Source organism: Acipenser ruthenus, chromosome 28, assembly GCF_902713425.1.
Source record: "Acipenser ruthenus chromosome 28, fAciRut3.2 maternal haplotype, whole genome shotgun sequence".
Lineage (NCBI taxonomy): Eukaryota > Metazoa > Chordata > Actinopteri > Acipenseriformes > Acipenseridae > Acipenser > Acipenser ruthenus.
Window position 1 is genome coordinate 8,939,083 of NC_081216.1, and position 15,078 is coordinate 8,954,160.

At 40.5% G+C, this 15,078-nt stretch overlaps 1 protein-coding gene across 1 annotated transcript in view; it reads right to left on the bottom strand.

Annotated features, from left to right (window-relative positions):
- Positions 1–983: 983 nt before the first annotated feature.
- LOC117434827 (C1q-related factor-like) overlaps positions 984–15,078 on the bottom strand; it is a 22,906-nt gene continuing 8,811 nt past the window's right edge. Inside the window, exon 2 of the mRNA XM_034057493.3 lies at positions 984–2,009. Within this exon, the coding sequence (XP_033913384.1) occupies positions 1,830–2,009 (180 nt within the window). The 3' untranslated portion in view covers positions 984–1,829. The remainder of the gene's footprint in view (positions 2,010–15,078) is intronic.

Here is a 15,078-nt window from a genome sequence, read left to right on the forward strand (position 1 = left end):
CCCACCCGACCTCTCCGCTCCGCCTGCACTAGAAGACTGGCTGTACCTCCTCTACGCTCCCCTGCCTCCAGAGCCTGCTCTTTCTCCACCCTCACCCCTCACGACCTTCCTATGGATGTCAGGACTGCCCAGTCCCTGACCACCTTCCGGCGCCTCATCAAAACACACCTCTCCAGATAACACCTGAAAAACTCAACTCAACAATATAGCACTCTGCTTTTAATGCACTTTAACTTGCACTTATCTGCTCCCTATTTTACTGTATTTAATCCTGCACTTAACCCAATCTGTAGTATTTTGAATTTCACTTGCACTCGTATCCAACCCTGATGTAACTATCAACACTGTTATCTGTTCCTGAACTGCTCTGATATCAACTCCTACTGTGTTTTGTATTTGCTCTTATTAGGATTGAAATCATTGTATTTTGTATTTTGCTCTTAAGTGTACTGTAATTCTTGATATGAATTTTTTGTATACAACTGTAAGCCGCCCTGAGTAAGGATGTCAGCTAAGAAATAAATATTAATGCACAGTATGTGAACATAATTTAGATATTTTATTTAACATGATGTAAACAAAGAAACTACAAAATGATATTACACAAGTCTATTATTCAGCAGGTTTCATTCAACTTTTTGAAGTTAAACCCGGCAGTTGCAATTGAACAATGGTGTTGATGTCTCGGATCTGTGCTGATCGGTTTCCTAAAGCTTTAATTAATTAATTTAATTCTATAGGGTGATGTAAAACTTTTTTTTTCCCTATTAAATGTTTCCAATAGTAAAAGCATAACAACATGTCAAAAAGCATAGGCAAGCTTTATGTGTGTGTGTGTGTGTGTGTGTGTATATAATATATATATATATATATATATATATATATATATATATATAAAATAAATACCTTCCAGCGGTGAACCCGTAGCAAGGAAAAAAGACGGCAACTCTCATCAATAAAATCCAGATCCGTAGCAGATATTTAATCAAACAAACTTTATTCTTACATTAGCATATTAAATAGTGTTGTTTCAGAGCAAACAAACCAAAAAAAAAATGAAGGAAGGAAATTGAAAAACAATCTTATAATATATATAATATAGAATGATTGCCACTATATGTCAAAAACAGTATCTGTCATATTCAAAAATCCTGTGCACCAATGAAACCACAGTTCCTGCCCTCAGATGCACTACATACCCATTTAGACTCAAGACACAATACAAAGCAGACAGACAGGGATGCTAACAAGTAGCTTTTCTCTTTTAGTAGTAAAGATGTACAGATGATTTGGGATTGACAGGTCCCTTTTCAGATCTGCAGTTACAACATTCAATAACCAGGGGACACTGTGAGCTATGCATACATTGCATTGACGAAACAGCCATGAACACATTTTCAGTTTCAATTTTAAATGTTGCAACCCATCAGGAACCATCACATATGAAAGGGGGAAAGATTTCAACCAGATCTTTTAGCTGATGCTTATTTAGTAGCAATAGCATGATTCCAGTCCTGTTTGTTGATATTGCACAGCCCTGTGATGGGTGGAAGGGAGTGGGGGTACTGCAGAGTCAAAAAGGCCATGTCTTTCCAGGAGGCTGCCTTCTACTCCTGCTGATTTTGCCCTAGAGAGAGAAAGTCCGGGCCTATGCGTGCCAGCCACCTGGAAATAGTTCCCTGTGAAAGTCTGTCGCTGGCGTCCGTGCCAGTTTGAGCCCCCCCCCCCCCCCTGCAACCCACGACAAGAGAAAGAGTGAGCGAGCGAGCAAGTGAGTGAGCGAGCGTACGAACGAGAGCTAGAGGGAGGAAGGGCAGCCCGTGTGCCCCTCAGTCTGCGTAGATGATGAACCCCGAGAACGTGCTGTATTTGTTGTTGTTCCCGCCATGCGCCTTGCCTCCGTCCAGCTTGATGAAGACCTCGTCGCCCGCCTCCAGGTGAAGGATCACACTGTTGCTGGCGTAGTCGTAATTCTGATCCGCGTCCTGGGCGATGGCACTGGCACGGACCTGCCAACAACAGAGCAGACAGACAGAGAGCGCGCCCATCAGTTCAGTTCAGAGAGCGCATTCCACATGGCTCTTACATGCCTTTCATAACTCAGGAGGATTATACAATAATTATAAACAGACATCCCGAATATTTTGTAGAATGTGATTTAATAAACAGATTTGGAAAAGGACAATGGAATACATAGAAATGGCAATGCATTTTGATAGATTTCTTGACCTGCTTGCTGGGCTTAGGTCAGACGATAAGCTAATAGTTATTTTAGGGCAATCTGAGACCCCCACATGTATAAGCCAAGGGGCAGCTGTAAAGGCTGATCAAGGGAAGGCGGAGGGATGGTGATGCTGTAGCACAGGTGTTGTTGGCTGATTGCAATACTGGGCATTTACTTCAGTATTGTGTATTGACTCCCACATCTTTTTACAATTGTACTTTCATCTTTAAAAGTAACATGCTAGGTTTGTTCGGGTTTCAAATATTAGATCGGTTTAGGTGAACTGAATCGTAAGTACAACCCTAATACATGTATAAATACATTTAGAATCTTACAATTGAATTTGTCTGGATTCTGAAACTGACAGTACAAGACACCAACAAACTCTCCCATTCCAGCTGCTACTTTTCTGAAATGTGTATTTCATTACTACACCAAGTGTTTTATTTCTGATTATATCAATAATTAAATTTACAGTGGTTGTAATATGCTTAAGCAAGGATGTTAATGGAACAGCAGGAGAGGGACTGCGACAGCAGAGAGCAGCTAAACGTATTACACTGCTGACTGGCATGAGATCAGACAGGCTGATATGAAATGTTGCAAGGATTAGACACAGAGCTGAAGTATCTTTATAGAATATGAAGTGGCTACATTAGTATATTCATTGCGCTGACAATTTAACTGAATTTACTGAAGTGCTTACCGTGTTGTGAAATATTGTTGCTGAAATTAACACACAAGCAATCAAATGATCAATCAGACTGGGCAGTAAGATAGCAGGCCAGCTGAACTGAGCTGAAATCTAATTAGAGATGACAACTGCAATCTGACTAAATCCCTGTATTGGAACAGGAGAACGCAGAACCAGTCTTGATTGCAAACATCACAAAAATACAACAGAAAAGGGCTTACAAAAAATGAAAAACGATTAAAATGACATTTGAATCTATTTGCTTTTTAATGCAATGAAAGTAAAACTTAATGGTGAGAGACTGAAACGCAAACAAGCTTTTTGATCAAATGCCTGCATATAAATGCTACAGTCATATACTAGAAAACTCATTGGGGGGCGATTTTGATATTTGAATGATTATTATGAAAAACTCTTTTGCAGTTTTCTTTCCACTGTTATTTTTGCATTGTCTTGTTAAAGGTATTCTCAGTGGTTCAATCTCCACATATACAGCACATGCTCAGCTTACTGACAGTAAAGCAAGCCAGTAACAAAACATAAACACAGACTAAATTACCTGGGAACCCTCCCACTTATTAATGTAGCTGATTTGCTCCTTCACCAGTCTGAAAGCTGTTGAGAACTAGCTGCAGCTGAGCTGCCCATACGCACGATTGTACACACAACAGAGGGCTGCCTGGCATGTTACAATATAGAGCAGATTGCTGTCTGCTGTTGTTTTTGCTGTACTGTGGTGTAGAAAGCAGTACCGTGTGCATGCTGTCACAGCTCTCCGGCTCCTGAGCTTTCATCAGATGAAAACTCCAACAGCTCGGAAAAACATTTTAATGTTGCTGTATCCTTGAATTAATAATTCATGTTGCAGAGCTTGGAAATGCTTTACCTTTTAAAACAGACTGAGAATTCATAGCAATAGTCATGGATTTTCAATTGATAAGGACAGCGGTGGATCTTAATTCAGCCATCATTGAAAGTAATTGTGGCTAACAAAATAATTCCATAAATCGTGGCCATTTTTCACTTCCATTAGCTGCCTACATTGAAATCTGCAGTTTTAAAAGAAACTGTCATGTTAAACTTGGTATCTGGTGCTACTTTATCTCAGCTCCTGTGCCTTATTTTTGGGTTATCTGTTTACACTTGCACTTCCTGGGATCTTCACCTCAGCAGTATCAAAGCATGTTACTGGCTGAAAGCATGCCCGTCTATAGGCGAAGCAAATGATTGGTTATTGACAGGAAAGAAGCCAGTGAAGGGGTGGGGACAGGTTCACTCTCCAGGTAAAATGACCCAGGAAGTACAAAGTGAATATTGTGTGCCTAGACCGGCCACTTCGCACAGATAGGACTCGAACCTGTGCACCTCACGGCTGCGCTTCTACCAGGTAAGCCACTCGGACCCCCAGATATCATGTTTTGAAATATATAATACATGTTTGCTATAACATGTATTTCTTTCAAAACTGCACATTTCAGACCTATAAAATGTATAGATGACCATGGCATGAATATTTTATATAGCTATTTTGGGTAACACTTTACATGAAGTGTTTTTAAATACTGTGTATTTGCATAGTAGTTACACAGTAAATACATGTGTACTTCCACATAATTACATTGTTATTATGTATAGTTATGGGGTGCCATGTGTAAAAAAAAAAGTATTAACATTTTAACGTGTTTTTTTCCAGATTTAACTTAAATCTTGTATTTTTTCCGAGGTTTATAAATGTTGTGAAAATACATAAATATATATTTTTAATGTGTATATTCAAAAATAATTTCTCTTTTAACTAGATTTAACATTTAGCTAAATATTTATTATTTAACTAAATCTTAAATCTCTTCACAAGATTTAACATTTAGCTAAATATTTAACTGGCCAGCTAAATCTAGAGTTTGTATGCAAATGAGCTCCACTGATTTGTGCTTTCACGTGATTTGATTGGCTCTTGTAATGCTGAAATTTGCATATTTCCCGATTAGCATTACAAGAGCCAATCAAATCGTGTGAAAGCCAAAGCAGGCTGAGCTCAAATCTTGTTAAGAGATTTAAGATTTTGTTAAATATTTAGCTAAATGTTAAATCTTGTAACTAGATTTATAAATTACATCTGAATGTACACATTTAAAAAAATATTTATTTATTTTCAAAACATTTATAAATCTTATTGAGCACTATATTCTGCAATTTTGAATACTGACTTTAGATACTGTTCTAATTCTGGAAACTGTTTGATTTTTTAATCTTTTGCTAAATTGCATTGCCTTTTATGTTGTATGCAGTTCTGTGCATGGGTAACATTTTGATTTAATTTTGCTGTTGGGTCATTAATGGAGAATTTTACATACTGCAACAATACGTACCGGATTTAAAAGTCTCTCTTTTGACAAGAGATATTTTCAGAATCATATCGTTCTGAATTAAAATACTACTTCTGTTGAAAATATAGTACTGTACAAACAAAACCAATACAGTGCATCTAAATAGAAGCCTACTTATTTTAAAACAAAGTCTTTTCAGATATGTATTTTTGATATAGTATCTTTTTTGTGTTCCTTGAAAAACTGACAAGTGTTGGAACGGGCCAAAATGAAATAATCAGATATGAGTCACACGCATTTAACCGTCACTGAAATCAGAATTTTACAGGGTCGGATATGTGAATGCTGACTGTATTAGCAGTATTAGCGTATGTTAATTTTTAAAAGGAGTTATAACTGTACAACTGCACATAAATGAAAAAAATGTGTAAGGTTTTGCATGAAACCTTTTTCATTATATATATATATATATATATATATATATATATATATATATATATATATTGTGATGACATGACCCCAAGGTGTAGTAGGTCTTGTAGTAAACCACAGATAGGAGACTCGAGTTGCAGTTCAACAACACTCTTGGTGTTCTTTATTTATTTATTTTAATTCACTATAACAAAACGAACAAACAAAACAAAAAAGCCTAACTCCGGCAAGGAGTGCGAACTTAACTTTTATAAGGAAGCCCTGCCTAACCACGGAACAGTTAGCCGTTTACCCATAACAAAAACAAATATTAAACTTAATTTCTTCAACAACGCGTTTCTTATCTTTTGTTTTTCTCTCCAGCTCCACACACATGTACCCTTCTTCTGTACACCTCTCACAGGCAGATTGAACCTGTCCCTTTTTAAAGGACTTGTAGTTACCTGATTTAAGTCCACCTGCCAGCAATAAATCAATTAACTGGGCCAACAAGTCAAACCCTGTGGCCTTCTGGGCAATGTAGTTTCTTCCTGACTCCCTTGTAGTCAGGCCAAGACCTCTAGTGGCTGTACGGTGAAATCACAGGGCATAAAGCTCTTTCCATCCTCAAGATTATATAGAGCCCTTGAATGACTTTATTACAATGTATAGGTTTCTGTGTGTGTTAAAATTAGCAATGGATTTCATGATGATAATGTTTGCATTGTTTTTGAAAACAAACTGATGATTTTTGTAATGCATCCTGAATCCCTTCAGCAATACCCGCTGAGGAGCAGGGAATTAGGGAATTAAGAATTTGAATACATATTTACTGACCTCTTATTGGGCACCCAGCAGGTATAAAATCCCAGTAAAGGTGTACAGTAAACAGTTTACAGGAAAGGGATTTTTAATTGAACCACTCTCTCCCGAACCAGCTGAAAACCAGCAAACCCACAGCATATAAACAACATGAGCACAAGCTGAATAAGAAGATGAGTTGTATAGTTTGCATGCCATTCATGAACTCCCACAGAGGATGGTGGAGATCACACATGAGAGGTAACTTTATAAGGACCAGGGTAATTGTTTAGAGTTGTGCTGGGCAGCGCTGCTGTCACTGTATGTTGTGCAAGAATCCAACAGGCTTGGAAGGCTCAAGAACGGTATTGAAGCTCAAGGTGTCCTAACGGCATTGTGACGGCACGGCAGACACGCGACTCCCATCTGTTAAGTTCTGAAGCTCAGGCTCTTGTTCTCTCGCTCGAAGGGGCTGTGTTGGTTAAGCACAATGCTGTGCAGCTTGTTTGTGCCCTGCGGTCACAAGGTCCTGTCCGATCTGTTTAGCACTGATTGCACTTCTCTTGAGCTGTGCCGAGGCCCCCACTGAGTCACATGCTTTCTTGTTTTCCTGGGGCTGTCAGTCTGGGCTTTTTAAACCTTTCCTGTGAGCCACTTTTACATGCACAGTGCTTTGCAAGGTCATGTTCGAAAAAAGAACAATTGAATAACTAGACAGTCTACTTTTATACAAAGGAACTGTGTCTTCACAATTGTTAAAAATGCTGCAGTTTTTCTTTTTTCTTCAACATTTACATGTTGCTCCCTATTTTCAAACGTTTCTAAGAGGAATTAAATCACGGTAACTGTATAGATGCAACAGCATCAAGTTGTGATTTTATTTTTGTTTAATTGAAATCTGAACATATTTTTGTTCTAATTATATAACAAAGTCTTTAATTAATCAATTGATTGAAATCTTCCTGTAATATCTATTAAAGCTGAATCATGCTTATTTATTATTGTGTTTTAATAAATGAGTAACTAAAGTCATGTTTGACTTTTTGTAATGTCCTTCAAACTGTCTCCCTGCCTGTATATTGAACCTGACATTTCGGATTGCATTTGTCTATAATCCGATAAGCTGTCAGTATACAAATACTTTTACCCTTTCATGTATTGTGTGCTTATTATGTGCTTTTGAGGAACCTCTGTACTGTATTTGCGTGCACCAGTTCTTAAAGACTTTTTATAAATATGTTCTTAGATTAAACAGTGCTTTAAAACGTGAAAACAAACTGGCTGTATTTTAAAGTGCACCCCATGATGTTGTGCAGCAGTGGGGTTCTCTTGCACAGAGCTGCTGGTTATGTTGATTCCAGTATTAGGACAGGAAAAGATCATGTTGCACCCAAATATCACGACCCATGCCATTCATTGTGGCAGATCCAATATCGCTGGGTTCACAGTAGTTCTTGCAGAGAATCAGTTATTTCCACTTGCAGAAGGCAGGTCCCGTCACATAACTGTTTAACCAGTAACCTACAAATATAGCGTGCGTTCCTGCTTAGTCTTACACCTCCCCATCCCGGCCCTTTCAGCTACCCCCCAGGACTAACTTATAGGCGGGTCTCAATTGCCTTGTCTAATGGCCAGGCAATGATCCCTCAGTCGAATAGGTTTGAGGCAAAGGTGTCATGTGACATGCAATTTATCCAGACTATTACTGATTCACTCTGGCTGTGAGGTTTGTTCTAAACGACTGAGTGCAAAACCTTTGCTGAAATCAAGAAACTACTGTATGTGTCACTGTGGCGAGGTGTGATGACGTCACGGACCAGGAAGTAAAAGAACCACAACAATGGATGTGCGGGTGAAACTGAATGCAACGGTGTTCAGCTGATTTGAATAATAAACAAAACAAAAGATTTAAACAAAACAACAAAACAGAAACCAAAGGGCATGAGGGCCAAACGAATAAACAGACAAACAAGTAAGTGTCGTGCTGGTTAATTCAGCACGTTTTAGCAATTGTTATTTTCTGTCTCCTCTCTATCTCCCTGTACCTCCTCTCTGTACACCCAACCCTACAGCACAGACAGCTGCAGGTTCTTATACTCTGGCCGAGGGGTTAACTAGCTGTTAATTATCTTATTACCCCTCGGCCACAGTCTGCACGCGTTTGGAAAGGATGTATGACTGTCAGCTAGTTAAATAATCAGTAGCTGATCAGTCATGCATCCTCACAGGGTTTTTAAATTATAAATATAAAAAACAATAACAAAAGATGCAGCGCTTTTATCCGCGCCGCAAACAAAAATACAAATAATAATAAATAGGGGCGGGACACTCTGCCACACATGCCCCCCCTTGTGCGCAGTCCTCCCATGGCGGTTGAGGCGGAAACAGCAGGTATTCACCCTCTGCTGGTGGAGCTGGGAGCGGCAAGCAGTCCTCCCATGACGGTTGAGGCGGAAACAGCAGGTATTCACCCTCTGCTGGGCGAGGTGGGAGGGGCAAGCAGTCCTCCCACGGCGGTTGAGGCAGAACCAGCAGACATTCACCCTCTGCTGGTGGAAGTGGAGAGGGAACCAGCAGGTATTCACCCTCTGCTGGTGGAGGTGGAGATGGAGGTGGCAGAGACAGAGGCAGCTCCTGCTGCTCTGCTCCTGGTGGTGGAAGTGGCAAAGGCAGAGGCAGCTCCCGCTGCTCTGCTCCTGCTGGTGGAAGCGGTGGAGGTGGGGACAGTGTGTAGTCTCCTCCTGTTGCAGGGAACCGGTGCATCTCCTTCTCCTCCTCTTCCTGGAGAATGGGGCAGTTGACCACAAAGTGGCCCCACTCCCCACAGGCAGTGCACCAGTTCATGACTTCAAGTGCGCTGAGGTATGCTTCCCAGCTGCCCTTCGGTCGTCCCTCCTCTCCAGGGCGGGGGCAGTTGACGACGGAGTGACCCCCCTTCCCACAGGAAGCGCACCAACTTGAGGCCTCGACCAGGCGAAGGTAGCCATCCCTGCGCCCACTGCAGCACTTCCGCTGCAGGAAGTACTGTGGCCGGAGCCCCACAAAAGGGAGCTGCTGGCTACGAAGAAGGTGGGAGGTCAGGAGACCACCCCCCAAGCAGCCTTTCCGCTGCCAGGACTGCCCCGGCTAAAGGAGTCAGTCTGGGAGCCGTCAGCACGTCTGCTGACAGCATGGCCAGTAGCAGCCTGGCTACTGGCAACATTGCCACCTGTGGGCCCCTTGAAGCCTCCGGTTCTGGCCCAGGACTTTGTGCTGGACTTTTGGGCTTTTAAGGGGAGAGGTGGCCGTTGAGGCCATGTGTGCTGCGCACAAGGGGGGGGGGGGGTATATGTGGCAATGTCCCCCGCCCCTGTGTGCATTTCTGTGTTGTATGTTGCGTGTGGTGTGTTAATGTTGGTGTATAGATATGGCTGCACGGGATATAAATGGGTGTGTGCAGCACAAGTTATTTAAAATGTATAATTGTATTTAGGCACGGGATTGCACATCACTTCACGTGCATTTAAAGTACAGTGCCTTGCGAAAGTATTCGGCCCCCTTGAACTTTGCGACCTTTTGCCACATTTCAGGCTTCAAACATAAAGATATGAAACTGTAATTTTTTGTGAAGAATCAACAACAAGTGGGACACAATCATGAAGTGGAACGAAATTTATTGGATATTTCAAACTTTTTTAACAAATAAAAAACTGAAAAATTGGGCGTGCAAAATTATTCAGCCCCTTTACTTTCAGTGCAGCAAACTCTCTCCAGAAGTTCAGTGAGGATCTCTGAATGATCCAATGTTGACCTAAATGACTAATGATGATAAATAGAATCCACCTGTGTGTAATCAAGTCTCCGTATAAATGCACCTGCACTGTGATAGTCTCAGAGGTCCGTTTAAAGCGCAGAGAGCATCATGAAGAACAAGGAACACACCAGGCAGGTCCGAGATACTGTTGTGGAGAAGTTTAAAGCCAGATTTGGATACAAAAAGATTTCCCAAGCTTTAAACATCCCAAGGAGCACTGTGCAAGCGATAATATTGAAATGGAAGGAGTATAAGACCACTGCAAATCTACCAAGACCTGGCCGTCCCTCTAAACTTTCAGCTCATACAAGGAGAAGACTGATCAGAGATGCAGCCAAGAGGCCCATGATCACTCTGGATGAACTGCAGAGATCTACAGCTGAGGTGGGAGACTCTGTCCATAGGACAACAATCAGTCGTATACTGCACAAATCTGGCCTTTATGGAAGAGTGGCAAGAAGAAAGCCATTTCTTAAAGATATCCATAAATAGTGTCGTTTACAGTTTGCCACAAGCCACCTGGGAGACACACCAAACATGTGGAAGAAGGTGCTCTGGTCAGATGAAACCAAAATCGAACTTTTTGGCAACAATGCAAAACGTTATGTTTGGCGTAAAAGCAACACAGCTCATCACCCTGAACACACCATCCCCACTGTCAAACATGGTGGTGGCAGCATCATGGTTTGGGCCTGCTTTTCTTCAGCAGGGACAGGGAAGATGGTTAAAATTGATGGGAAGATGGAAGGGGACAAATACAGGACCATTCTGGAAGAAAACCTGATGGAGTCTGCAAAAGACCTGAGACTGGGACGGAGATTTGTCTTCCAACAAGACAATAATCCAAAACATAAAGCAAAATCTACAATGGAATGGTTCACAAATAAACATATCCAGGTGTTAGAATGGCCAAGTCAAAGTCCAGACCTGAATCCAATCGAGAATCTGTGGAAAGAACTGAAAACTGCTGTTCACAAATGCTCTCCATCCAACCTCACTGAGCTCGAGCTGTTTTGCAAGGAGGAATGGGCAAAAATTTCAGTCTCTCGATGTGCAAAACTGATAGAGACATACCCCAAGCGACTTACAGCTGTAATCACAGCAAAAGGTGGCGCTACAAAGTATTAACTTAAGGGGGCTGAATAATTTTGCACGCCCAATTTTTCAGTTTTTTATTTGTTAAAAAAGTTTGAAATATCCAATAAATTTCGTTCCACTTCATGATTGTGTCCCACTTGTTGTTGATTCTTCACAAAAAATTACAGTTTCATATCTTTATGTTTGAAGCCTGAAATGTGGCAAAAGGTCGCAAAGTTCAAGGGGGCCGAATACTTTCGCAAGGCACTGTATATAATATGCGAGCACGAGGTTGCACATAATTAATTCACGTGCTGGGATTCAAGTGAATAATTAATTAGTAATTGAATCCCAGCACAACAGTATATATAGATGCACGTTTTACTCACTCGGGGTTGTGTGTTCGGTGAGTGGAGAACGGCTGTGGAGAGGAGAGTAAAAGAAAGTAAACTAAAATAAGTATTTGTTTATTTAAACTCACCGTGTTTGTGTGTCTGTCCGTCCACCGTTTGTTAATGTTAGTCCGTTTTGTTTGTCTATTTATTTTGGCTTAAAGTGCTGTGTCCTGTGTTTTGTTAAAACCTTTTTATTTATGATAAACCGGCGCAAGCAAGCGCCTTCATCATTTCACCTCATCTGTCCTGTTTCTGTATTAATTTCCTGGATCTGACGGCACCACTCAGCCAGCCGTGTGACAGTCACACTGATGGGGCATACTTTCTGAAGCATCTTAGTAAACAATGCATTGAGAACAATGCAAAAAACAACGTGCAGACTACTGTGCAAAATATCTAAATATGCATGTGCATATTGTTATGCAGAATATACTATATGCAGAGAATTTTTATTGAAAAGCTAGAAGAAATACATTTTTCATGAGATTCTGACATTTCTCATCACAAAACACATACAAATGGAAGAGTTTCCAAAGCACAAGAAAAGCCTGTGTTTCTGGGCAGCTAGCGATTGCAAAAAACAGGCTCCAAATAAGTGAACCAAATATCGATTCACTGAGTCCTTGTTGTATTTCTAAGGACAATGGTATTGGCTACAGTCAGGCTTGTGGCCAGCAGGCAATTTAACAGACTGAGACACCAAGCCATTACAGAGGCACCCTATGGGAAAGCCTCCTGACCCCTCTGGTTGAAACAGGTACTGTAATTTAAAGCCCTGTTAATTGCTTTAAAAGCTTTAGCATGTATGCTGGCTTAAGAGACATGTGATTCTCTGGAAAGTCAGCCCTTGCCTCTTCATTCAATTCAATGGGCTGAGATGCCAAACTATTACCAAACTCTTTCCTTTTGGGAATCTAAAGAAACGGGACTGCCAATAAGCTTTGATCACAACAAACACCAATGAGTTATATTTTAGTGCAACAATGAACCTGATTGTGAGACGATCCTGCAGTTTTAAAGACTGAATAAGCAGGTTTTGTCATCATGGAACTACAACAAGTATAGGTTAGATAATAACAGTCCAAAGTAAAAGCTATCTTTTAAGGATGCAATGCAATTAGTAGAACATAAAGCTCTAACAGAACAGGTGGAAATAAACTCCTGTGATTGCCTTCAGTGGCAAGCAGGTACTGTGCACTACGATTCTGTATTATTGTAAATATTATGATTGGAACTAAATCTTTTCTTGTATAAAATAAGAGGCACATTTTATTGCACATCCCAGGGACCTGTGGGAAGTGTCTGCTGAACCATGTCATAATAAATTAATAAATAACATAGACAGTAACAACAATTAAAGCCAATGCAAGTACCTGATATGCCCCTCCCTCACCAGAAAAACACTTGCTATCAAGTTAATCACAACGTAGGATCTATAAGTTAAAGACTATAAACTCTGCAAACATACGTCATTACAGGATTTGCAACGCACTCACTGACTCGACTGAAGATACCTTGTGAGGCTGTAGCTCAAATATGACTGGCTGTAGGTGTTCCCACGTGACGGATGATTGGTCGACACTGAGCTGTGCAGCCATTAAGATCTGACCATCGAGGTCCAATAGAGGTTAGTTGGTATAATCTCTACTTTTAGACACATGAAACTTTGTTCTTTGACTATGTTTTAAGGAGCTTACAAGACAAGGTAACTCAATGGAAATTGTACCAGACGGCACAAGTGGTTTGCCAGGGGTTGGATTTTAAACAAGCATGTTCAGAGATCGCAGAACTACAATAAGTACAGATTAATTTATAGCAGTCCAATGTAAAGGCTAATAAGCTTTTTGTGAAAATCTGGCAGACCTATGAAAATTGTAAAATAAAATAAAAACATTATGAAAGACACAAAGAAAAGACAGAAAAGCAAACTGAAAACAAGGATCAAAAAGGGTTATAAAAGTAGCAGAGATATGATTACCAAAGAAGCTGCAAATCCCCTTGATTAGGAAGGGCAGTGCAGTTACTAAACAAGGAGATACTGTAATTATTCACTCTTAAATCCCTATCGGCACCGCTACTGGAGTCACTGTTTTTAATTAAGTTTGAAAGGGCTTTCAGATTTCTAAAAAAAAAAAGTGCACAAACATATTGTGGACTACATTCAACATTTCTTATTAAATTTAAAGAGACTTTTTGTCTGTAAGAACAGCCTGCACATGAAAATAGATGAGTTATAGTATTGCTTTGTCGCTTTGGTCTCTACACTGCTTGAAAGGAAGGGAAAAACTCTCTGCGAAAGCACAGGTGTAGCTCCCTTTCAACTGGTGGCACGAAAGAAATAGACAGGTATTTTATAGTAAAGTAAGTAGAGATAAAGTTAATGTTAAAATGTTAAAATATATTCAGACCACTAGAAAAAACTACCACGCTGTATAATAGCCTATTGTATGAACTCAATCCGTGGAGAATGGTAGAGATATGTGAATGTGAGAGCATGAGAGAGTCAGTCGACGCAGGCAGTAGGTAAAGGACGAACTGTGGGTTCGGGTCGGGTTAAAGGTCTTTTTAAAGCAGGTCGGGTTGTGGGTAACAAGACGATGCTGCACGTGAAGTGATTGTGCAATCGCTGTGCCTAAATACAAATATACATTTTAAATCATCTGTACTACATAACCCACTACATACATACAGTGCCTTGCGAAAGTATTCGGCCCCCTTGAACTTTGCGACCTTTTGCCACATTTCAGGCTTCAAACATAAAGATATGAAACTGTAATTTTTTGTGAAGAATCAACAACAAGTGGGACACAATCATGAAGTGGAACGAAATTTATTGGATATTTCAAACTTTTTTAACAAATAAAAAACTGAAAAATTGGGCGTGCAAAATTATTCAGCCCCTTTACTTTCAGTGCAGCAAACTCTCTCCAGAAGTTCAGTGAGGATCTCTGAATGATCCAATGTTGACCTAAATGACTAATGATGATAAATAGAATCCACCTGTGTGTAATCAAGTCTCCGTATAAATGCACCTGCACTGTGATAGTCTCAGAGGTCCGTTTAAAGCGCAGAGAGCATCATGAAGAACAAGGAACACACCAGGCAGGTCCGAGATACTGTTGTGGAGAAGTTTAAAGCCGGATTTGGATACAAAAAGATTTCCCAAGCTTTAAACATCCCAAGGAGCACTGTGCAAGCGATAATATTGAAATGGAAGGAGTATCAGACCACTGCAAATCTATCAAGACCTGGCCGTCCCTCTAAACTTTCAGCTCATACAAGGAGAAGGCTGATCAGAGATGCAGCCAAGAGGCCCATGATCACTCTGGATGAACTGCAGAGATCTACAGCTGAGG